Source organism: Neltuma alba, unplaced genomic scaffold (assembly GCF_004799145.2).
Source record: "Neltuma alba isolate B1F8T4 unplaced genomic scaffold, ASM479914v2 tig00013779_pilon, whole genome shotgun sequence".
Classification (NCBI taxonomy): Eukaryota; Viridiplantae; Streptophyta; class Magnoliopsida; order Fabales; family Fabaceae; genus Neltuma; species Neltuma alba.
This window is the reverse complement of record NW_021637904.1, coordinates 1-24,832: the sequence shown is the minus strand read 5'-3', so window position 1 is coordinate 24,832 and position 24,832 is coordinate 1. Positions and strand designations below refer to the sequence as shown.

General features: G+C 38.2%; 3 protein-coding genes across 5 annotated transcripts; 2 read left to right on the top strand and 1 right to left on the bottom strand.

The window, feature by feature from the left end:
- Positions 1 to 279: 279 nt before the first annotated feature.
- Positions 280 to 3,119, bottom strand: LOC114739138 (SHUGOSHIN 2). Of its 3 annotated transcripts, none has more exons than XM_028927186.1 (14): positions 2,980 to 3,119; positions 2,665 to 2,702; positions 2,459 to 2,567; positions 2,310 to 2,333; positions 2,134 to 2,202; positions 1,998 to 2,045; positions 1,802 to 1,889; positions 1,654 to 1,711; positions 1,369 to 1,550; positions 1,237 to 1,291; positions 1,058 to 1,137; positions 916 to 970; positions 511 to 819; positions 280 to 446 (listed from the first exon to the last, which is right to left on the bottom strand). In XM_028927186.1, exons 1-13 carry the CDS (start codon positions 3,091 to 3,093, stop codon positions 522 to 524), a joined length of 1,218 nt encoding a protein of 405 aa, XP_028783019.1. In that variant the 5' UTR covers positions 3,094 to 3,119; the 3' UTR covers positions 280 to 446; positions 511 to 521. The 3 variants fall into 3 exon arrangements, with proteins under 3 accessions (XP_028783019.1, XP_028783020.1, XP_028783021.1); XM_028927187.1 differs by having other exon boundaries at positions 1,998 to 2,033; XM_028927188.1 differs by lacking the exon at positions 1,998 to 2,045.
- A 6,753-nt stretch (positions 3,120 to 9,872) lies between these two features.
- Positions 9,873 to 13,930, top strand: LOC114739134 (probable pectate lyase 18). Its single transcript, XM_028927180.1, has 4 exons — positions 9,873 to 9,953; positions 10,051 to 10,301; positions 11,730 to 11,834; positions 12,637 to 13,930. Exons 1-4 carry the CDS (start codon positions 9,873 to 9,875, stop codon positions 13,928 to 13,930), a joined length of 1,731 nt encoding a protein of 576 aa, XP_028783013.1.
- Positions 13,931 to 17,283: 3,353 nt separating this feature from the next.
- On the top strand, positions 17,284 to 21,261 carry LOC114739135 (uncharacterized protein ycf45-like). Its single transcript, XM_028927181.1, has 9 exons — positions 17,284 to 17,833; positions 18,179 to 18,393; positions 18,609 to 18,759; positions 18,848 to 19,039; positions 19,223 to 19,385; positions 19,488 to 19,729; positions 19,914 to 20,090; positions 20,178 to 20,339; positions 20,821 to 21,261. Exons 1-9 carry the CDS (start codon positions 17,345 to 17,347, stop codon positions 21,085 to 21,087), a joined length of 2,058 nt encoding a protein of 685 aa, XP_028783014.1. The 5' UTR covers positions 17,284 to 17,344; the 3' UTR covers positions 21,088 to 21,261.
- Positions 21,262 to 24,832: the final 3,571 nt, after the last annotated feature.

Sequence of the window (24,832 nt, the reverse complement as noted above, 5' to 3'; positions counted from 1 at the left end):
ACTAATTATGAATGTCACTAGACCAACCAAATTAATTGTTGAAACCTTGTATTGTGCGAGTTATGAATGTTTTGAATTTCTAAAGAATTGTCCCGTTCCATTTGCCATAATGGCCTCAGGACCAAAATGAATCAATTGAGAGACCAGAGGGGATAGGCAAATGATGTATCCTTTTCCTGGTCAAGGGATAAACTTTCATTGAGGTACTAAGAACCGTAGAAGTTTAGATTCAGTAATCAGTAACCAAAAAGGCAGATATCTGTCAGCTACTCCAGTACATCTTATGCATAATGTGTTCTCCATTTCATCATCAAGAGATAATCGCAGCAGAACAAGCTTCAGTTTGTATTCTTTCTTTTCAAGTGTCAAGAATGGGGTCCAAACAAGAAAGCTATAAGAAGCAAAGAACTTAATATCGCGGGATTGAACTTCACTTTGCTTTTCATCTATAAACTACTAATTGTTAAACAGACAACAGACTTGCTGAACACTAAAAGTAAAAACAGACAACCACCTATAATTCAGTCAGCTCTGCGCAGCTTCACATTCCTTGGAATTTCCTTGTAGCTCTGAACCTTTTCAACAGCTCGACGCAGTGGCCTCCCAACAGATGATCTTCGAACTTCCTGAGGTTCAAACTTAATGGAATGATTTTCTTTCATTTGTTGTCCAGAATCCACACATGAGGTTGATGGACTGCTTCTCTTTATTACACTATCGTGTAAAGGAACAGCAAAGTTTGGATCATCAATCTCAAACAAGTCTTCAGTTGGTTTAGGATCTTCAGGCTTTAACCTGGCAGATTGCCTTCTCATAATTCTGCAAGGTCAGCAGGTGTTCATTATAAATCCGATCGTTCCTCAAATTACAAACTCAAACATTTCAAATCAAGCATATACAAGCAATCAAGCATGCCTCTTATCAACATTCTCCTTTCTGTCAACTTGCTCAACAGTAGGAAGCCCTGAAACTGCATGAGTAAACAAGTTTTTAAAAAGAATAAATAAACTTGGCAACCTCTGAAAGTAAAAATTTGACATATGCTAGAAACAATTACATTTAGTGTCTTCTCTGGTTTCTTCAGTTGATTCTGATATTTCAGTCCTAAACCTAGCAGATTGCCTTCTCAAACTTTGCCTTCCAATAATTCATGAAAAGCACGTAAATGGTTATTAATTCTCCCATTAATCATAAATCCCAATTACAGACGCTCAAATAAGATATATACAAGCATACCTTCTGTTTTCGATATTCCCTAAGGGAATTTGCACAATGGAAGAAGGTCCTGCATCTGCGTGAAGTAACATATGAGAAAAAGCTTGGTAATCTGAGAATATAACAAGACGATACATTGTGTTGTACAATTACATTCAGTGTCTACTCTGGTTTCTTCTTTAGCTGTTGTTCCCAATGCTGTTGGTCCCTTTCTTTTTACCAGATTTTCTTGCAGATGAGATACACATGGTTTGGTGTCATCAATCTCTAAGGAATCTTCTGTGACCCCTGGCTTTTCATATTTGAACCCCATAGACTGCGTCCTCAAACAGTGCCTATTTATATATTCATGGAGAGATATAAGTAGCCTCTTCAAGCATGTCAATTGTCAAACTTCAAGCATTATCCCAGTATATCAGGCAATTATGAAACTCGTACCTTTGGTTGTCGACCTTCTCTTTGGGGTTAGCTTGTTTAATAACAGCAGATCCAGAAGCTGCATCATATCAGTCACGTGTTTACGATATACATACATATATTAGGTTTAGCAGTTGTATAAATACAGTGGATCAGTTACAGTAACTACATTGAGATTTAGAGACTTTTCTCCTTTTGGCATCGGAAAGAATATCCTCTCTTCCATCTGCTTTAAAAGTTTGACCCGATAGCTGACTCTGAGATGTTCAGACCAGAAGGTAGAGAAAAAAGGACATAAATATTGCAGGCAGCAAATAGTAAAGACCAATTACCATAGCTAAACAAAAAGAAACTATTTAAAGCACCTCATTTGCAGTGATTTTATCTTTCAATTTTGATGTCTGCTTTTTTTCCTAGGAGGGAACGGAAAAAGTAACAGTTAAAAAACAGTCAATCATTTTGACTCCCGCACTAGCACCTATTAACATGAGTTAAACTGACCTTTGGTTCTAATTTCGCAGCTTTGAGTATGCCATTTTTGCATCCTAGTTCAAGCTGGAGTTCCCTCAGCTGAATGGCAAAAAACAGTGTAGCTCAACAACAACTACACAAATAAAAGGCAACATAAAAGCGTTAAGCTGTTATATGTAGCAACTGCATCCGAAAGGTTAACTCACCCTCTGTCTACTAGAATTAAGTTCCTGCATAAATCATACAAAAGAAATTAGCGAGGTTACATATTCAATTCCAAACCTTTTCAAGCTATATAGCATCATACTAGGCGGCTAGAGTAATATACTCAGTAATTAGAACGTTTAAACAGTACCACCAACATCTGGCTATTTGCCCGAGCAAGATCCACATTTTGCATGCTCAGTTTCTGAAAATTGCCTTGCAATTTCTGTAGCTCTGCTTTACTTGATTCTATAATAGCACTATCAACCACAGTTCAGGAACGCCCAATAAAGTACAGCCAGCTTAACAACAATAAATACCATCAGATAAAAGATAGATTAAATTTACAGAGGATACTTTCTGCTTGCCAGAAGCTTCATCAGCATCGCATTTTCCTGCAAAATATGTGTATGATAGTCCATACCTTAAGTGTCAAACCAATGACAGAAAGGAAAAAACTTAGGTCATGTTCTCCGGTCACACATGGCTATATGTCTTTTTTTTGTGTCATATGTGTTTATAATTAAATGCCATTAAATGCTAACATTTTAAAAACACATGGTTACGTGTAATTAAAGAACTTGACATAATGAATATAAAAAACGTGACGCAAGTATTGTCCCTACAGAAATAGAAGGAAATCTTGAAATGCCACACTTACAAGAAATATACCTTCAGAAGTTGGTCAGTAGATTCGTCAACTCCTAGGGTAGCAGATTGCTTCTTGGCAGGTTGGTTTGATGGCTTTAGGTGCTCCTGCTGCAAATTTGTTATGTCAGTCAGCATTTTCTTCGTTGGGCCCCCAACGAAATTTCCCCTTGCCACTTTTACTTTCTGTGTTTTGTTGCCTGCAAACCATTTCATGTTATTCCAGGAACACATATTCAGCAATGCAACACCCCAAAACCCCTATTGCACTTTCAGCCAAGAAAGAAAACACCCAGCAGCCGCAAATTGAAAATAGAATTTTGGATCTTCAGCTATCTGGTGGCTCGCCTTAGTAAAATTATCAGCTTTACAATCTCAAAAGAACGCAGATATTGACTTTCCTAGGACAGCACCTAATGCATATTTCAGAACCCGCAACGGCAAAGCTTATATAAACTATAAACTAACAATCGATAACCCACAGAAAATCCTAATAGAAGTTAAAAATGATCTTGTCAAAATATAACAGGTAACTCGGACACATCTACTAAGAAACTAAAACGGAGAGCATTAAAAACCTATGCCCACGAGAAAGAAGGTTACAATTTAAGTGAGAAACAAAAATTTAAAAAAAGGGGAATGTCGTTAGGGCAAAGCTGTACCACCGCTGCCACACGGCTCCGAATCAACTAAGATGCTTCCTTCCATTGTGAACGACGTGCACCTAGTAACACTGATTCATCAGCTCAGCTCCTCATTCTCTAATCAACGGAGGGAAACTGAAGCGAGGGAATGGGAAATTGGGAATAGTGGAATTGATTGCACGGAAGAAACAACGTCTTTCCGAAGCGACGTCCGAACCTCTTTTGAATTCTGTTAATTTTGCTCTGAGCCTATGGTTCTTACCTGACCAGAGCTTTCCTTTTGTATTTTTTCGTCATGTAAATTTATTTAGACGGGGAAAAAAACATTATTCGCTTTCTTTTCCAACAAAACCATTAATCAAATTAGGACATGCACATTTTGTAACTCCTAAATTACGATTGCCATTGATATGAAATTTAGTAAATAGGACAAAATCCGATTACCGAATTATAAATTATTTCACATTTCATCACAAAAACTACTTTGTCCTCAGAATATTTTATTATTCTATTATTTATGATAATATACTAACAATACGAATACAAATGAAAGAATGAAAATGAGTTCTTTTTTTTGTTGTTGACCAGAATAAAACTGAGTTCAATTCCCTGGCCAGAAATTGTTTTTTATTTTTATTTATAATAAGATAAAAACGTTTGACCCTAAATATTTTAAGTATTTATTCTTTTCACAAATTTTGACGCATCAATTTTTTGGTTAATAATTCTACTTTATTTATTTATTTGGTTAAAAGAGAAGGCCCACCACTTACCAAGAAAGAAAAAACAGAGAAGGCCCATCCGTTAGTCACCAAGTGCCCGTTTGGATGAGCGATTGGAAAAGCTGCTTATTGAAAAAGCAGCTTATGGATAAGTGAAGTGGGATAAAAGCTAAATTAGATAAGTTGAATTGTGTTTGGATTGGAATTCAGAAAAGCCCGTTTGCAAAAGTGAGATTGGTAAAAAGTTGTTTGGATTATGGTTGAGTAAAAGTAAGTTTGGTTGTAAAATGACCAAAATAGGCATGAGTTTTAATAAATAATAAAAAATAAAAAAAATAATTTGACATAATACAATGGAATTAAAATAATTTAATATGAATAAGTGAATTAAATTTTAAAATTTTCGAGAAATGAAAAAAATTATTTTAAATATAAAGTGAAAGAAGAAAAAAATTGAATTGAGATAATATAATAAAGAAGTAAAATTTAATGAGTGAATTAGAATTAAGAACTTTAGAGAAATCATAAAAAATATGTAAGAAATGAAGTGCAACATGATAAAAAAAAATTAACATAATACAATAAATTTAAATTAATTTAATACGAAGAAGTGAAATTGATTGAGTGAATTAAATTTGAAAGCCTTAGAGAAATAAAAAAAAAGATTGTTAATATAAAACTAAACATAATTTAAATGGATAACAAAGTTTTCAACTCCAATTGACAAAGTAAAACAAAATAATATTACATAATTAATTAATTGATAAACTATGAATAATTTGGTCTCTGATTGCATCACGAACATGATTCATATGCGATGAAGATTGTGATGTAACATTTGAAAGCGATGGTTGACTAGCTTCAGCCTGATCATGTTCGACCACTATATTATCATTTTCAGCTTGTTTAAAAAAGAAGTCGGAGCTTGAATGTCTCCTTATAAGGTTATGAATGGCCATTGTTGCACAAACCAGGTACACTTGTGTTTGGAAGTCGTAACTACGCATGTTTCCTAAGATGTGAAATCTATTCTTCCAAACACCGAAGGTTCTTTCTATTGTGCACCTTAAACTGGAATGATAATAATTGAAGGCTTCGTTACTATTTTGGAATCCTACTTGTCGTCGGAAGTTCGGAAGGTGGTAGCGCTCAGATCTGTATGGACCTAGATATCCATTTGGTGTTGGATATCCCGCATCAATCAAGTAATATTTCCCTAATGATTCATGAAACAATTAGAGAGATTGTAAAATGAAAAAAAAATGAAATAATTAAAAAAACATGCGTGATTGAAACTTATAAACATATACCTGGAGGTGGATGAGGGAAATTAAGAGATGAATTTGTAATAGCACTGTCAAATATACGAGCATCATGTGCAGATCCCTCCCATCCCGCCAAGATAAAAGTGAAACACATATCTCAATCACATACAGCCATGACATTTTGTGATGGATTTCCCTTTTTGCCAATAAATTTGTCTCGTTTTGCAGCAGGGACAACACACTGTATATGAGTACCATCAATTGCTCTGATTGCATCCTTGAAAAATGGATAATAACGTGGATCGGTCTCAATTTTTCTATGAGTTCCACAAAATGTAGGATCTATGGGCCGAATAAGTTCACTCAATAGGCTAAGGCAAGCTTGCAGTACATTATGAAAGTGCCTACTTACAGTTTCCCCTAAACGTTGAAACCGTTCCTAGATCATCCTATTGCATTGTCCATGTGCAACCGTGTTTAAAAACATCGCGACCATTTCTTCAATTCCTACGTATTTAGACTTTCGTAAACCGTGTTCCTCCAATTTGGTACATAAGAGGTGGAAAACATGTTTGTCCACTCTAAACATTTCAGAACATCGATCATCATGGCCATTCATAATGCCTTGTACCCATAAATTTCCTGTATGCTCACTAGTTCTGCAGGGTTGTTTACACATATACATTTCACAGTAATGACCAACCAATGCACCTACTGTTCATATTGTGTTAATTCCTCATTAATCATGGATAACTGTCTTGAATGGTCATCTTCATTCCACTGTGAAGATTCATTCCAATCCCTCAAAGCATCTTCATTCCATGGTGAATCATCATTCCAAGAAGCCATTTCTGGAGTTAACCCTGTAACTATGATGACAACAAAGTGTAAGCATTATAAGGATTACTCTAAACAATGTGTAAATAATTTTCATACTGCAAGCAGAAAAACCAAACACATAGATGATAAGTAGAAATTAGCGTAAATATATTACATAATCATTAATAAGATTTCTATAACAGGTGACATAAGTTTAGGTTCAAACAGCAATTAGTTCACGTTAACAAGTGCAGTAACAACAGTGAAACAACAAAGTCCTAAACTAAATCCTAATCTACAAGTCCCTTCCATGTGTCTGGGTCTAGTGCTGCCGGTATCAACCACTCCAACAACTTGTGTCTATCATGCATAAACCCCAAATAGGCTCGCCTAGCCCACCTCAACCGCATAAGCATCTTCGCACATACATAATATAGTTGAGAGTCACCATTAAGCTCCTCAAGGCTAGCCAGGTGTCCCCAAATCTTCTCAACTTGTTGGGGATCTTCAACCAATGCTGATGCTCGCTTTTTAGAAGCAGCTGCTATAACACTCAGGCTATCAGAAATTTTTGTAGTCGCAGAAACTTTTTTCTTCTTCTTCGCATCAGACGTCTCACCCCTCTTCCTCTTTCCATAGCTTCCTAAGTCACTTGGTTCAGTACTCGAAAGGTTGTTTAAGTTGCAACCAGCAAAATCATTTGAGACCCCTACGATGGCTGTTGGGTCAACACCGAAATTTTCATCCTCACTGTCCCTCGACCCTTCCTGTTGGTCGAGCCCGATTCTATAAACATCCTCCTCTTCTGTGTCAGGTTGTGGAGCAAATGCTGGCTAAGGTTGTGAGGCTGATGGTGCATACATAAACTCTCCCGAAGCCACAACATCTTTGAATATCTTCATTAGGTCTGATGCAAACATCAACCCCTGATGTCTAAATTTCTTAAAACGGGGATCCACCTACATTAACGTAATTAGGCAAGTGTTAGCGATGACTAAACTGATATTTAAAATTAAAACTCAACCAACACAAATAGTTACCATTAATTTCCGCTACCATCACTCATCGGAGGCCAACACCCTATTTGTCGCTGCATCATAACCAATGCCAGTCTCCCCAGACACAAGTTTCTCCCACAACTTCCAATCCTTTCTCAAAATGTCAAATCCATTCTTAAGTTGCTTCCTGTCATACATTTTCCCACTCCTTTCCTGAAAACTCTTTGTAATTTTGTTCCAACCCGGCCTCGTAAATGATGTTCCTTAGCGTTCCTTGTGCACAATTTGCTTGACACAAACATCGATTAGGATTTTCGTCGTATACAGATCCCAACTCACTTTTTCTTTATCGTTATCCATTTCTAGGTGGAAAATAATATAGATAAGACTAACAGAAGCAAACAAAGCACCAAAAATTTTCAAATTTAAGCTACATTATGTAAGAAATAAGTTCTACCCCGATAAAAATATGTTATTTATATATTCTTCTCACCTAAAATTAAGAAGAAATCCCAAGACATTAGACTATTTATTCATCGCTTTGAAAACTTTGTCTAGGTAACAAAAGGCCTCACTTAGACCACGTCAGCCCATTGACCCAACTAGCCTGTAGCCACACCCACCCATCCTCCAAATTGAGGCACGTATCCCTCCACCACTTCCCTTTTTTCTCCTTCTCCCTCTCATTATTTAATGTCTTCATTTATTTCTTCTCTCCCTTCCCTTTATTATCAAAACACCATTCCTCCATCTTACTGCTTTTTTCTTCAAAAAATTCTCTTTTCTTATGTTGACCTAAATACTCATCTGATCTTTTGGTAAAAAGTTAGTTAAAAGGTTAGTCTTGATCTTGAAAATAAAATCTTCATAAATTTAATCTGTAATATTTTTTTTATTCTTTTTCTCAAACTTTTGAAGCCTTAAATGAATGCAGAGGGCTCAGATTGCACTAGGGGACTATTTTCTTTTCTTTTCTGTTGGGTTCGTAACAACAATTTCCATTCCACTGAACGTCGAATGTTTTATAACATTGGCCCCGAAAAAAGCAATAATTTGAATAACTAATAATACTCATGAAAATAGTAATGACATTTTGAAAATACTGCTTCTTTCAAATTACATCCACACTTTATTGCAATCATTAATTTTACTAAACAACAAAATTTAAAAAATCACACTTTTTTCTGGATAACTATCAAGAATATACTACTAGTTAGGTTTGCCAGTGGCCAGAGGGCATAAGCATAAGTTAAGCATTGTTTGGCCTAAAACTCAGATCTAAAAATCAAGAAACGTCATTAAGCATTGATCACAAAAATTAGATGAAATACACTGAAACACAGCACAAAACCAGGCCAAAAAAGAAAACAATACGACAGCATGGTGGTTCGATTTTAGTCAATCTATCAGCTCACAACAGATCAACACACACACAACTCCACATGCTTTGATTAATAGTGTATCACTCCTACATTCACCGAAAACCAACACAAAAATATGGGAATCGACCAACCTGGCACAGATCAGACCAATCAAAGTTTGGCAGAGGTAGATCGGACACTCTGTTTGAATAGGAGGCTAAGATCTTCGACGCACACCTGAGATGGACCAGCTGATGGCGGCGACCTGGGTTGGAGACACTGATAGCAGCTCCGACAGGGTGGAGTTGTGATGAACGACCAGCCTCTCGGTCACTCAAAGCATCACCTAAGTTGCTTCCTGCCACGGAGGAGACGTGACGGAGCTCACGGCAACCAAGTCTCGGTGGTTCTGGTGACGATGCGATGGAGGATGAGGGGAGGCAGCTCCCGTGAAGGACCAGGCTCTCGGTCACTCGAAGCCACACCCAACACGATGACCTCACAGAGGAGACACGACGGAGCTCACGGCAACTCTCGGTGGTTCTGGCGAGGACGCGACGGAGGAGGCAAGATGAGGGCTCACGGGTCGCGGAGAATGGATAGCAAACGTGAAAGAAAAAAGGAAAGAAGACTTCAGGAAGAAAAAAGAAATAAGGGACTTCAGGAAGAAATGAGGATTGGCCGACAGGTATCTCAACGGTAAAAAAAAAAAAGCCATTACACTGATCCAATAAGCCATAAAAGATAGCTTGGGCCAGAACGTGCGTTTATCAGCTTAAATCCCATAAGCTACTTTTTTTTTAAGCCCAACCAAACAGGATCATTTGACCAATCGGGCTTACACTGCTTTTAAACTCCTTTTAAGCTCTCTAAAAGCCCTAGCAAACGAATCCTAAGAAAATAGTGTGAATTAAGACTTTAGTATCTGATGATTGCCAACTAACTTATGTTGCTTGGTTGTTATGGCTAATTTGGAAAGAGAGGAATGCTGCCATATTTGAAGGTCGAGTGCAAAATCCCATTAAAGTAATATCTGACGCTGCCAGAGCAGTGAGGGAATTTTGGGACTGAGGAGAGAGTGGAAAAAGTTGGTGGGCTTGCTAAGTGGATGTGCCTAGCAGAAGGGAGATTGAAAGTCCACTATGATGGGTCTTATGAAGGTGAAACTGATGCTATTGCTATTGGAATTGTGAGTAGGGATAAGGAAGGTGTGTTTCAATGGGGATTCGGCGGCAAAATTAAGGCACAGTTAGGTTGTTGCTGCTGAAATTCTGGCGTTGCTGAAGGCTGTTATATTGGCAAAAGATTTGGAATTGACCAATATGACCTTTGAAGTGGATTATGCTGAGGTTTGTTGGTGCTGCAAAAAGAATTCTATTGATGATGTGGATTTGAAGGCTAAGTGGCAGATGCAGACTGTCTTGGTGGCTTTAGCAGAGTTTGATGGAGCGGATATTACCCTTAAATCTAGAGAGGGGCGTACTGAGACAACAAATTGGATTGCTGTTGAGTGTAGAAAAGGGGTGTGCCCTATAAGGTAGGTTGAGAAGCCAGCACCTGCTTTGCTTTCTATTCTGGTTGATGATGCTAGAGCCAGTGAGAGGTTTAGAGGGAGAGATGGTTCTGATGTAGTTTTTAATGGAAATGGTATTGACTACTAAAGCTTTTTCTTTTTCTCTTCATTTTATTTACGATTCTTTTTTTGTTTTGTCTTTGTGTATCTGTGAAAGATCTAATTGTTAGGTTGTATGAATAGGTTTTTCAATTTTTTTTTTTTTAACTTCGGTTATTGGTGGTTTTTGAATTAATAAAGTTGACTTAATTGTTAAAAGAAAAAAAATTAAGATTTAATTTGAATATGTGAAAACTAGTATTGAATAAGTCTTTCATCAATAATCAATAACTTACATTATAAAATGAAAGTTTTTCTATGAATAATAAGAAGTCTTGGATTATTTTACTGATAATCTCATGTCATTAGTGTTTACTTTTCTCAAAACATAACATGATGCAAATGGGAAGGGGTAAAATGAATGAGACCTTGATATGGTAGTACTGGATCCACAACATTGTTGGTGAAATCTTGGAAACAATCACAGCCATTAACCAAAGCTCGGTCGACTTGGATCATTGGCGCGGCAATCTACCAAACTGAGTTTTAAAATGATGGTCTATTATGATCATCTCGTTTTGTTAGCCTTCTTTGCTTGAGGAGGACTACTGAAGAAGGAAGCTTTCCAGGAGGGGCGCCTCCATTTTTTCACTCCTGCTGCAAGAAATCATCAACTCAAAAGGCCACAATCTTCATTATTAATCAGTATCTAATTCTCATTCTTTTTCTTTCCCCCCCCAAAGGGTGATTTCCTATAAAAAAAAGCTTTTCCACTCAAACAACTAGGAAGCTTCCCGCAATCAAAGAATCTCCACCTGCTTAACCATAAAACTAGATGACCACAAAGTTAATTTTCATGCACCAAAAAAGTATCCTCGTTCTCACTATTGCTTCTGATAGCCCCCTCCCTTTTCTCTCCCAACTCTTTATCCGCAGAAGACACGCAATATATTGAATATATATTTTATACAATACTCTGTCAGATTCAAACATGTACAGACGTATATATGATTAGTTTTGTTTTCCAAATATTCCAAAATATATGCGCCCCCAATGTATGTAGTGTATTACATGTAGCAGTTAGCTCGTTCAAGGCTGATGGCAAGTACGGTTAGCAAGCAAGGTAAGGAATGTGAGTCTCCAATGATAATAGCTTGCTTCTTCTTCAAATAAACAAAACCCCCCTCCCTCAATCATCTGCTCCAAACTACACATCACTGTTCTCATTATTAAAATGTCGGTTTATATAAAACCCCCCATCACAATTCCCCAGAATTCAACAGAAAAACCAGACATGAACAGTATGGCTTGACCCCCCTGGTTGTGCCTTGAAAATATGATGATTCCCATTAGCTGCTGCGTCATTCTCTCAGTATGGCTCCTCAGCCTCCCTTTCTCTCTGCCTACTACCATCAGGGCTGCCTTCAACCCTGAACATGTGGTTATGGATGTTCAAAGGTGAGAGCGAGGGCCGCGCGTCCCGTGGCTTTCACTGCTTGTATAATTGTTAATATTTGCATTATTCTTTCGTGTTTTCTCATTTGCATATTGCTTCCTGGAGTTATGCTTCCTGCAGACTCTCCCACCCAATCCATTTTCTTTCTTCCCTAATTGATTTCCATTTCATGCCCATGCTTCCCGGTTAGGACACGGAAAACTTTTCTTGTGTTCGTCAATCTTCATTTTCATTTCATTCTTAAAATCTCATATCTTTCTTCACTATGCACATGTCCATTAGGTTTCTGTTAGATTAGAGCAACTTTTGATTGTTATAAAAAAAAAAAAAAAGGACAGAAAACTCATAAAATATTGATCACTGATAAAACGGATGGCAGAAACGAAAAGTCGATTGGCGAGTCTTTCGCTTATGATTTTGTTATCTGTTTTCATAAGGACCAGAGACCAGACACATCAAACCTATACATGGCATTTCTTTTCGTATTAAAATCTCTGACTCTGAAGCCTTTTATGTTAAAGAAGAAAATAAAAGCACATTAAGAAAAACTAAGAAAATAAAATCCAAAATCCGACAAGGACATGGTTCAAAACTTACACCTTCATGCACACAATAAAATCCATGCACTGGATTGCCGTTTCATATGGGACGTTTCATTATTCAGCATTTTGCATGAAAACAGCATAACCCGAACAGAATTACCTTCTCTGCCTCCACGTTGATTTTCCCGACATCCAAACAAAAGCAGAGCAGCTGTGTTTTGCCGTCATCTTAGCCTCCCCTTCTTTTTCCCCTCACTTGCAGGAGAATCAACGCGTCTCTCTCCAGAAGACAGCTCCTCTCCGTTGACAAATCCGACCAAACTCCAGGCTGCCTCACCGGCAACCCTATCGACGACTGCTGGCGGTGCAACCCCAACTGGGCCACCGACCGCCAGAAGCTGGCCGACTGTGGTATTGGGTTCGGCACCGATGCTGCCGGCGGCAAGGGCGGCCAGTTCTACATCGTCACTGACCCTTCCGACAACGACCCGGTGAACCCAGCTCCGGGAACTCTTCGGCACGCCGTAATCCAAGATGTGCCCCTCTGGATCGTCTTCGCTGGCAACATGATGATCACCCTGAAGCACGAGCTCATGTTCAACAGCTTCAAGACCATCGACGGACGTGGAGCCAGCGTCCACATCACCGGCGACGGCTGCATCACCCTGCAGTACGTCTCCAACATCATCATTCACAACGTGCACATCCACCACTGCAGGCCGTCGAGCAAGACAATGATACGGGCTAGTCCAACAAAGGTAGGATTGAGAGGGGGATCGGACGGCGACGGGGTGTCCATCTATGGGTCACAGAAGATTTGGATAGACCATTGCAGGCTGGCGTACTGCACGGACGGCCTAATAGATGCGATAATGGGGTCGACGGGGATAACGATATCGAACAACCATTTCTCGCATCACGACGAGGTGATGCTGCTGGGGCACGATGATAGGTATGAAGGGGATAGGATGATGCAGGTGACAGTAGCATTCAATCATTTCGGGGAGAAGCTGGTGCAGCGGATGCCACGGTGCAGACACGGGTACGTGCACGTGGTGAACAACGATTACACGCAGTGGGAGATGTACGCGATCGGCGGCAGTGCGGCGCCCACCATAAACAGCCAGGGCAACCGCTACACTGCTCCCGCCAATGCTAATGCTAAAGAGGTCACGAAGCGAGTGGACACAGATGAGAGAGAGTGGGCGACTTGGAATTGGAAGACGGAGGGGGACTTAATGGTGAACGGAGCATACTTCGTGGGATCGGGAGATTGGGTGAGCACCCAATACGCCCAGGACTCGTCTCTGCCACCGCAATCCGCCCTTCACATCGACCTCCTCACCCTCAACGCCGGCGTCTTCAATGATCCCAGCGAAAGCGGGGATATATATCCTGCGTTCACGGAGAACGACGGCAGTGGCATTTCTGGAGACGGGATCATGCCCAGGCATGGCAGCACCAACAATGCTTCACTCCTGTCTCCATTATTTTCATTTCTCCTTTTCTGCACTATTGCATCTACTGTTATATTAATATTGATGAGTCTGTATTAAGGTTACCCAATTCAAGTTGCCACTAATGCAGTGTTGCACGCACCAATACACACACACACATATTTTTGTGTATATGTAATAGAACTATTTATGGATCTAAAATATAAAACTTGTAAAGCAAAGGAAATCAAATGTCAAATTTAATTATTATTTTTGGAAAAGAAAAGGCCCTGTTTCAGGTGAGGCGGCAAGGATAGAAGGGAGCATTTGTTAATTGGTGCCTACAAACGGAAACATGGTAGGTTGGTTTGAAACGAGAGCAATGACTTTATCTCACAAGTAATTGGTATTAGTAGGCGTATATGATATATGGGCAAAACAAACGCGTAATATTGAATGGCGGGGAAGCCCGTGACGGCGAGGAGTCTATCACTCTCCGGGAACGGCAGAAAGATCACCATCCACTTTGAGCACATCATAAGTACATAAATATATGGGATTACCCCCACCATGTTTGTGCTTATTCTTCCCAATTCCGACTACAAGCGTCGTCCCTTGTATATTTAGGCCCTCACTCGTCACATATACGGTTTCCCACATGCCTTCATTTTGGAACTGCTTATGCCGCTTCCCCAGGTTCTCCTTTTCTCAAGTCGCGCCCACCTCCTCTCTCTTCCTCTCCCCCCACATTAAACTAATAAGGCCGGTCTATATTGGGATATTCCCCAAGCGTTGGAAGAAGACATGATTGGGTTCGCACGCAGAGGGGTGCTTCGAGGAATCTGGTGGATATGCAATTGGAAAATTGGCACCAGGCCGATGTTCAGCTTGGCAGAAACTGAATCGTCACAGAGACATGCTTGCTCACGACGCTGCTGCCCGCCTCTACAACTACAAGACCCGCTATCAGGATCCCATAAATAATTCTTCTATATAGAATTGCATGCGCTTCATAACTGGGAAGAAGAAATGCTAGTTGATCGAGCTAATTTCATGAAGGTGTTATTGATTCAACACTCTTGCAAGCTCATCTCACACCATTGGAAAAAGCCGGTCAAGAGACCTACCCAACGATCCCCCAACTTCGCGTTTGGATGGTAATTAAGTGAATTCTTTCTTTAGACAGGAGATAAAATTCTTGTCTATTATTTCCAACGTAGCGTTGATTAAAGGTCTATAGAACCTTTGACAGAAGGACACTACCCAAAGTCCATGAGAACTCTGGCGGGAAAAAGATTGCCCATATTCAACGCAGGGGGTACGATCAGGCTTAAAGGCGCCATTGACTTCCTCGGTTTAAACTACTTCGGCTTTAAATATAAGACCCCTTAAATTACATTTTAAAAAGGGTCTTATATCTAGGACCAGAAGAATATTATACCATATGCCTCTCTTGAAGAAAGCAAATTCCTCTTACTTCATTAAACTGAGGCTTATGCCTATCAAAATAACACATTTTATTTGATTTTGACAGGTCGACGCGATGGGATTCCATTGTCCAAGGGTATGAGGATATGAATACGTCTGATCGCCTGGTTCCTTTGCTTTTAAAAGCACGCCTTGACATATAACTAAGAAAAAGCTAGGAATCTATTTGCAGGCAGTTTCAGATGGTTCTACATCGATCCGAGAAGAATTAGAGATCTTCTCTGCTCTGCACCAGAACCAAACACAAGGATCCACCAGTTTACATAACTGAAAATGGCATGCAAAATATCCATGCTTTCATAATTTTAATTTAAATTGCAGTGTGGCCGCACTCTTGATTATAGGTGCAGATGTGGAAAGTGATGCTACCCTCTCACTTGAAGAAGCCCTTGTTGACGCTTATAGAATTGATTACCACCACCATCATCATCTGTTTTCTCTCCACAAAGCCATAAGTATGGATCTATTTTTCTGATACTCGAAAGACGGATGCATGGGGGTGCGTGTGTGTAATCTAATTACCACCTCTGGTCCTCTGGTTGACAAATTTGAATACATAAAAAAATTAGTTAAGTTAGTTACTAGTAATAAATAGGTGTTGTTTTTCCTAAAATATTCTTACTAATCAAGTATATTGGTCAGAGCTACCACTATTATAAAAATTATATTGAAATAAAATAGATAAATATAAGAAACAAAGTAGATTAAGATATTATATTTATGATCAAAATAAAAATCAAACAAAGTTTTAGGTCCTTTTTGGTACGAAGCATTAAAAATAAAAAGTAGGGATTAAGATTAGAATTGAGAAAATATATTTAAATAGTATTTAACATAAGAGATTGCTTATTACATGAGATTTGTTTGATCTCATGTAACAAACAATTATTCATATTAAATACTTTTTAATGATTTTTTTCAATTACAATCTCAGTCCCTATCTCTCATTTTTAATACTTCGTACCAAACGGGATTTTATATTAATAATGGAAGTGGTATTGGTTATAAGCATGCCTGCTGATACTGGCTTTAAAAGGAAACATGTGGGCGTTTCATGATCAATTGCTGTTTTGACAAATTCGAAAGTCCGGGAAGGGGTGAAGGTGTGGAATCGTGAAAGGGGCTTTGCATGGTCATTATTTGACAATTTTGAGTAAAACAGTAGTTACACCGTAGCTTGATCTAAGGCCCTGAACGGATAAGCTCCTAAAATCTAGCTTACTTTTCCAGGTTTTTTCTCCCCACCCTTACTTCTCCACGTTACTGTTTACATTTATTTGGCAACTCTTATTTAAAAAAAAAAAAAGAACTTAGCTATTTCCAAGAAGAATGCGATTGAGGCATAGTTCAACCTGCATAGGGGATAATGCACGTTTTAATCTTTTATATAATACTTCAAATATATTTTAAATAATTGATCCAAGCCTTGCTGATTAATTACCTGAACAATTCTGACACGGCCTTTGTGATCTGACCTATATTAAATAAAAGAGATTTAAAAAATTACTTAATTATAATGCATATTACATGATCTTTCTACATCATTTTGTAAGCTAAATAAATTAGTTTTAAAAAAAATAAATATAAATATTTTAAATAATTTTTAAATTTTCTTAATCTTTCTAAATTACTCAATTGGATAACATATATTAGGCACTATATGAAGTAATTTATCAATTTTATGAATTTGTTTTTCAGACGGTACTCCTATCGCTCTGGAAAAGAACAAAATAAAATGGGAAAGAGAAAAGTAAATTCAAATAAGGGCGTTATGACTTATGAGAGAGCGGAAGCCGTGAAGGCGTGAACGCAAACAGTCTCCGTGTCTTACTCCAGACAACGTGTGGTTGGCATGGCAGCCCCACGTGGTTCATTCTCACTGATGCTTTTAGCTTCTCCTATCCTCCCCATCTAATCCCTCCGTAGATTCCTTCGAATCTTCTTCTCTCGAATCTCCATTCATCTTCTTCCTTCTTTGCTTGTATCTCCGCTTCACATCCATCACACAACATGCCCCGCTCCTTCTAGCCTCCCTCGCCTGGCAGAATGAGAGCTTTGAATTCGCATTTCGTCATCATCGATCTTCACTCTTCCTGGCGCTCCGCCCACCATATCCCCTCTTCAACTCTCGCCTACCTCAAATCCTCCACCGTCATTTCCACCATCTCCTCGTCGTTTCGTCGAACGCGTCATTCCCACAGAGCGATCCGCTCCAATTCATCTTCTGCCTCGATCCCGTCCCCGGAAATTCGAAGACCCTCTGACCGATTCTCTTCTGCTAATGGCTTCTCCTCCTCAAGTTCTCAGAACCTGCCTTCCACTTCGCGCACCGGGGCTGCTTCCGAATTAGAGCTGTTTCTCGATTTATTGCCTTTGAAAATGAGGAGGGAATTGTATCGCCACGACGAACTTGGCGGGCTTATTGAAGTTGTGATGGATTTGGGTAGGAAGCCTATTGCTCGGTTCCCATCTGGTGACTGGGAAATCTCGCAACATCCCATAAGGCACGATGATTTACGGCACGCGATTTCCAAGGTAAGTTAACGCATATGGCTTCTATGATTGACCATCTTGTTGGAAATTGCGAGTCTAATACCCAACGGGATTAGCTCATTAACACGATGGGAGTTGATTCCTCTGGAGAGTGTCAACGCGTGGTTAGTACAACCTTCAGATAGATAAGGAAAGATTGATAACTTCTGTTCTATTAGACAAACTTTAGTAGTCAAACTTCACCCTTGGTCTCGTTATTTCGGCTGCTAATTGATTACTACTTTAGCTGGGGATCCTTTGTGTGATTGTATCAATCTTTATCGAGTTGAACTGTGTCTGGAAGCTGAGATCTACTACTTTTTCAGAGAATTTTTGTTATCGTGTTAGGTTGGTGAGTTTTCTGATGACAACAGATCGGGTATTGATAGCTCTTTACATCGTATAAGTGCAATTCGTAATCGTAAATTGCAAGTTATTGGCCTCACGTGCCGGGTGGGTCGAGCTGTAACTGGTAGTGCTGAGATTATACGTGATTTAGTGGAGGACGGAGGCTCCATCTTGGTAATAGGACCTCCTGGAGTGGGTAAAACAACCTTAATCAGGTAAAACCTGTCAGTGAATAAATTTGTGTGGTTCCCCTTTAGCATATGCTATATTTACCATGTAAAGCTTATTCATCAACGCAGTTTTGCGAATGTCAAAATATGTTAAAAGATTTTGGAAAGATTAGTGCTTTTTAGGTACCTTTGGCCATTAAATTAGTAGTTGCGTTTTTTATTGACCGGTATATATGCCTAATGTGGCTTCGTTTGTCTAGAGAGATTGCTAGGATGCTAGCAGATGAATTTATGAAGCGTGTTGTCATAGTAGATACCTCCAATGAGATTGGAGGTGATGGTGATGTCCCTCATGCAGGCATTGGTCGTGCAAGGAGAATGCAAGTTCCCAATGTAAATATGCAGCATAATGTGAGTACTCATCTCAATCTCTTGTATTCTGAGACTTCTGATGTTTTTCTGCCTTCTGCAGTGTTGCTTATGTTGTTTCTTTATGCAGATTATGATTGAAGCAGTAGAAAACCATATGCCCGAAACCATCATAATAGATGAAATTGGGACTGAGCTTGAGGCATTAGCAGCAAGCACCATTGCTCAAAGAGGAGTTCAATTGGTTGGAACAGCACATGGGATGACCATAGAAAACATAACAAAAAATCCTTCTCTACAGATTCTTGTTGGTGGCATAGAGGTCTAAAACTGTTCTAGGATTTATCTCAGTTTCTTTATTTATATTGGTTATCATACGCTATTGATTTTCTTTTTTAGTTAATCCATTTTCAAAGAGAATCAATCTTGAATTTTGAAAGAATATTTTAAAGGGACATGTGAGTTTACCAAGCTAGTAATATTTAATGGACGTTCTCTTCAATAGAGTGTGACCCTTGGGGATGAGGAAGCAAGGAAAAGAAAAGTACAGAAGACAATTCTTGAAAGGAAAGGACCTCCTACATTTACTTGTGCTGTAGAGATGATATCCAAAACTGAATGTCGTGTTCACCATAGATTAGATGCAACAGTGGATGCCATTTTGGCAGGTTCTCTCGGCTTCCTTAACAAAATATCAATTTCATTTAACTGATATTTACTTCTGCATGTTTGTAAAATTGAAGTTTAAACGGAAAAATTATGTATTGCAGGAAAGTCTCCATTGTATGAACTTCGTCAATGGGATGACTTTGCCAATGATTCAGTGAAGTATACTCCACTGCTTGAAAAAGACGGTGAAGAAAGACCTTATGCAACTGATGATAGTATCGTGAATGCTGGCATTGACTCCAGTGAGCAAGAAAGAGATCACCTTGCGACTTGGTCCAAGAAATGGAGCTCTAGTAGATCTGGAATCAAGAGGAGTGCTCCTCTTCAAGTGTATACTTACAAGGTAAATTGTTTTAAAGTTTGTGCTTGCTTTATAAAGTAATATGGAATCGGACATTTTATCAAGGATTTTAATCCTTGGCTTAATTGACAAGTGCCATGATTATAAAACCTGAAATAATTATATGGCTGGAGACTTGTCGTAATATGTTTTTTTTGGACAATGCTTATTCTTTTGACGAGATTAGATCCTTGAAGCTGATCTACTTCAAGTAGCTAAGGTGATGGGACTTGAGGATGTAATAGATGTAACTGGTGATATTGGAGCTGCTGATGCAATTCTAGCATTGAGTTCTGAGTTACGACAGAATCCGTGGATCCGTGGAGTTGCGAAATTCCACCAGTTGCCTGTATTTGTCATTAAGGTGACCTCTGACTGCCTCTTTATTTCTGAATCAGCGTATGTTCCTGTATTTTGGCATTTGATTCCTTTTTAATTTCAATTTTTTCAGTCAAATACCATGGCACAAATGGTCAAGGCAGTGCGTATGCTCCTTGGGCTAGAATCATTTGGCCCTACGTCAAAGAAGCCATTTAGCGACTCCTTAAATATTGAAATTCAGGATGATGAACCAAAACGAAAACCATCTTTGGAAGAAATTGATGCCTTGGAGGTACAAGCCCTGCTTCTTAGTATATGACTGCACCTCTTGATATTCCACAATCTGCATGCAATTCTGGGTCATGCTCTGTGCTGTGCAATCTAGCACCATGAAAAGTGACTGTTATGAAAAGTGACTGTTTTGTTAATGCATCGTCTCAATTTCAGTGTTCATTGCAAGATGGTTTTAAAGGGGGTTATTCTTCAGAATGGGCATGTGCTCAAGCTTGTGAGCCAGTCTGTGTCAGAGCCAGTCTCAAATTGTAATGCAAACCTAATTAGTGTCAATTATCACTACTTAGGTTTGCATGATGTTATGTATGTCACAATTTTGTTGAATAACTTCATAGCTAAGGTTAAACGCGGCATCAACCTTTTCCCCCATATTATAAAGCAGTCGTTTGCTTTTTCAGTAAATTGTTGCTCGGGTTATATTATATGCAATCTCTCTAGTTCGATTAATGATGTTATATTCTAATTTGTTTTGTTGACAGGAGGTCCGCCTTGCGATAGAATACATTGTGATTCCCGGCGGAGAGCCGGTGGAGCTTCTTCCTCGACGTTCTGAAATAATTGCCCGGCAGCTTGAACTTGTAGAAAGCTATCAGTTGTCGGCTGAAAAGTCAGGTAGTGAACAGAACCCCAGGTTGCAGATTCTGCCCTTGAAGCTGAGCGGGAATGCAAAAAGAAGCCCTCTAAATCGGGTTTCTGGGGGTGGCAATCGCACCAGTGTCACCAGACTTCCTCTTTTGCCTGAATAACAAGAACTCAATTATTCTTCCAATCCTAACACGGCTATCAGTCCTATGGTGTACATGTAACATTACTTGTACAGTCATGTAATACAATCCATCATGGCAATTTCTTTGTAACTGAAAATAGGCAATGTCCATCAACAAGTTGTTGGTTAAGATAGTAAGTGGTTTCATTTGCAAGAAACACAAGTTCGAATTTGGGGAAGTGACCTTAACCCTCCCGGTTAGATAGAAATTACTCTAAACTCTCAAGGCTAAAGTGATTAGAAGAAATTCTGAGTTATATATACACACACATATAAAGGCAATCCTCACTGAATATTTTGCGCAATTTAATGTAGGACTTTATTAAATTGGTCCAGTTTGATGGGCTAGCCAAGTCGAGCCCATCACTGCGTCATTTCATTAGTTAAATAGTTTTAATTACTTAATTAATTTTTTTTGGAAATAAAATATCAATTTTTTTTTTGGAGCTGAAAACAAAATATCAAATTAAGAACTTGTATTTTTTTCACACCATTCCTTGACTCCGAAGCTTGATGCACTCTGACAGAATAAAAAATATTCTCTTTTCATTGCCATCAGTTGTGAACAATTAAAATATGTATCTGATTTCGATCAATCCGCAAAGGCTTAGAAAATCTAACACGCGGTGAATGAGCTAATAGAAAATTAGTTCAAAATGCAAGTAACCTCTCGTGCTTCTTCTAGGACCTTGTAGAGGATTTTGTTTTTGTTTGTTGCCAAAAAGTCTATTTCACTCAAGTAACTTTCGGAATACAATTAAGTCCAGAAAATAAGGGGGCACGGCAAAGCTAAAATGAACGAGTATCTAAGAGATAATTATTCCGATCCTGTAGCAAAGTGAAAATGATCTCTTCATCATCTTCTAGATTCAGATCATCTCCTCATCTTCAGAATAAGGAAGAACATATTGTGTTCTTCATCCTAAGCATCTTGTTCTTCGATCACGGATTTAATTTAAATTAATGATATATTCAATAGTCCAAAAAATAAGAAAGGTTTCTCAAGAAAATATCATAAATTGTTGACATGTTAATAACAAAAAACTAATTTATTTTTGTTATATTTAGAGATCTATATTTAGAAGCGAAGAGAGTATACTGTTTAAATTTTCAGGTCAAAAGTCAATCGTTTTAACTTTTCCAAAAAAATCGTGCCTCAATTTTATTCCCAATTAATAGGCTTCAAGTTAAAAATAAAAATCTTTCACATTTTATATTTATAATATTCAAATATTTTAAATCCAAAGTATAGAAATAGCAGGATAGGAGATAAGTTGTATTTTTTTTTCTTTTTTTTTTTGGGTAAAGCGAGATAAGTTGTATTTTCCTTTCATGATAATTGATAAACGTGCAGAAAATCACACACTTCATTATTTTATTAAAAAAGCCTCGTTTTTTCCCTCTGAAATAAGAAATCTTCGCAAATTTTTTTTTCTTCAACACAAAATATGTTAAAATTTGTTTAAGTTTACAGTTTACTCGAATATTTTAAATTTCTTGCAACAAGCTCGCCTCCCATGTACCGCAGTGACCACTCGAAAAAAACCCCGGATAATGGGCGCAAATCAGCCCCCAAAAATAAAAAATAATGAAAAGGGACAATTAATCTGGAGTCTTCTACTCAGTTTGAATTAGGTCTTGAGTTTTTTTTTATTTTTATTAGATCCTTTAACTTTTTAATGTTATATTTATTAGTTCTTCTGTTAAATAAAATAAACACCATTAGAAATATGTAATTAACGCTTAAAACATTTTTCTCCTTTTCTCTTTTTTGGCCATAACCTAGACCATGCTCTCATTTCTCAACACATTTCTCTTCTTCGTCATTCTCCTGACTTCACCATTCCTTCCCACCTCTCCATAACACCTTCCCTAAGGCGCCATAAGAATAAAGTACTGTATATAAAAGAATGAAGCCATTTGTCTCTGCTCATTCATGGACTATTCCTTGTGAGTCGGTAACGTGTGTTATAGGTGACTTCTTTTCTTTTTACCAGGTTGTAGATGATTGTGTTGATTTGCTTTTTGTCTTTTTCATGTTTTTGCAGTAGCAGATGGATGCATGTCTAATCTTTAATGTGATTGTTTCAATTTCAACTTTGCTTTGAATAGAAAGCTATTGTACGCTGAATTTGATGCTCTTGGTTTAACAGAATATATTGTTAGTTACAGAAAGACTTAGCAAATATCAACATTTGCAAAACCCAGCTCTCACAAAAGCTTCCCAACCCACATTCCTCTGCTGCCATAACCAAAACCAGATACGCTGGCGATTTGGTCTTTTGATATCACCACTGATACGATATTAAATTATTTGTTTTCATTCTATGCTTTGTAGTTTACCAATATATTTGCATTTATGAAAAGTAATTTATTGATAAATTTTATTTGTTTTAGGTGGTGGAATCCTTGATGACAATGGAAGAAAGGGAGTCCACCAACAAGCACTACCGCCTAGATATCCTAACACTGTGGCTTTGGCGGTTCAGCTTCTTAGATAACATTGTCCCTGTTGATGACAATGACAGGAAGGAATGGTGAGGTAGGGAGCATGATGGGAAAGAAAAAGATACTGACGGGAGCATGATTTGGGATAGCAAAAGAGAAGAATGTTTCAGCATCAACTGCAGAACCGCATTCATTTTATTTAACAAAAAGACTGATAAATATAACATCAAAAAGTTAAAAGACCCAATAAAAAGAAGAAGAAAAACTTAAGAACCTAATTCAAAATTAGGTGAAATTATAAGGACTTCTAGATTAATTTTCCTTAATGAAAAAATATGCAAAGGTGGCGAACAAAAGCTGCTGCCTCAATTACCAGGCCCCCGTCTGCCAGGCCTCTCTGTCCTTTTAACAATGTCCCTGTTTTGTCTGTGTCAATGTTGAATAATTGAAACTTTTTTTTCAACAAAAAGGGGTCAAATGAAGAACACAAACAAATATTTCAACACACAAACTAAGTTTCTCCCCCCTTTTTATTCGATGGATTTGGGAGGTTTCTTAATTGATAGCCAAAGTACCTGTTTCTTGAAAGGGGGATGGTAGACTTCATGAAAAAGAAGCTTCGGGTCAAGTAAGAGGGGAAGACGTGATCACGATATTGCATTGTCTTTCCTTTTCCTCCTCCTTTTTTTCTTTAGGGTCAACACTCTGTCTGATTTACCAAGTAAAGTATCACTGAAAAACAAAGTAGGGATATTTTTCTCGTAAGCTTCTTATAATTCTTCACAAGGTCTCCTTTTCAACTTGCTTTACGGATTGATCAAAGAAACTCCAACTTATTAAATTATTCGCTCCCACATACCCCAAAACAAAAAAAAATTATTCGCTGCTTAGCTATGGCCACCTAAGCAAATGCCTGACGTATTTGACCCTATGAGGGAATGATTCAAAACATGTCCAATCTGAGGGCCTCATTGAAAACGCGGGTTCTGTATGAGCTTTTTCCTCATTCTCCTTCTAAAAGGACGGATAGAGATTCTAATTTTTCCCTTATTTGATCATTACTGTTGTTGCTCAACATAAAAATGTAAAATCTACACGGAGGCATAATGCATATAACTCTTGATAACCTTCTTTCGAGCTTCCTGTAATTTTTTTTATTTTCAATTTTCAATTTTCCTTGACATTCATTAGGCTTTAAATAACCTTTTTATACTTCAGTCATTTTCTGTACATTTCAATAAGATTTCAATGCTAGAAAAATAATACAGTTCTCTACA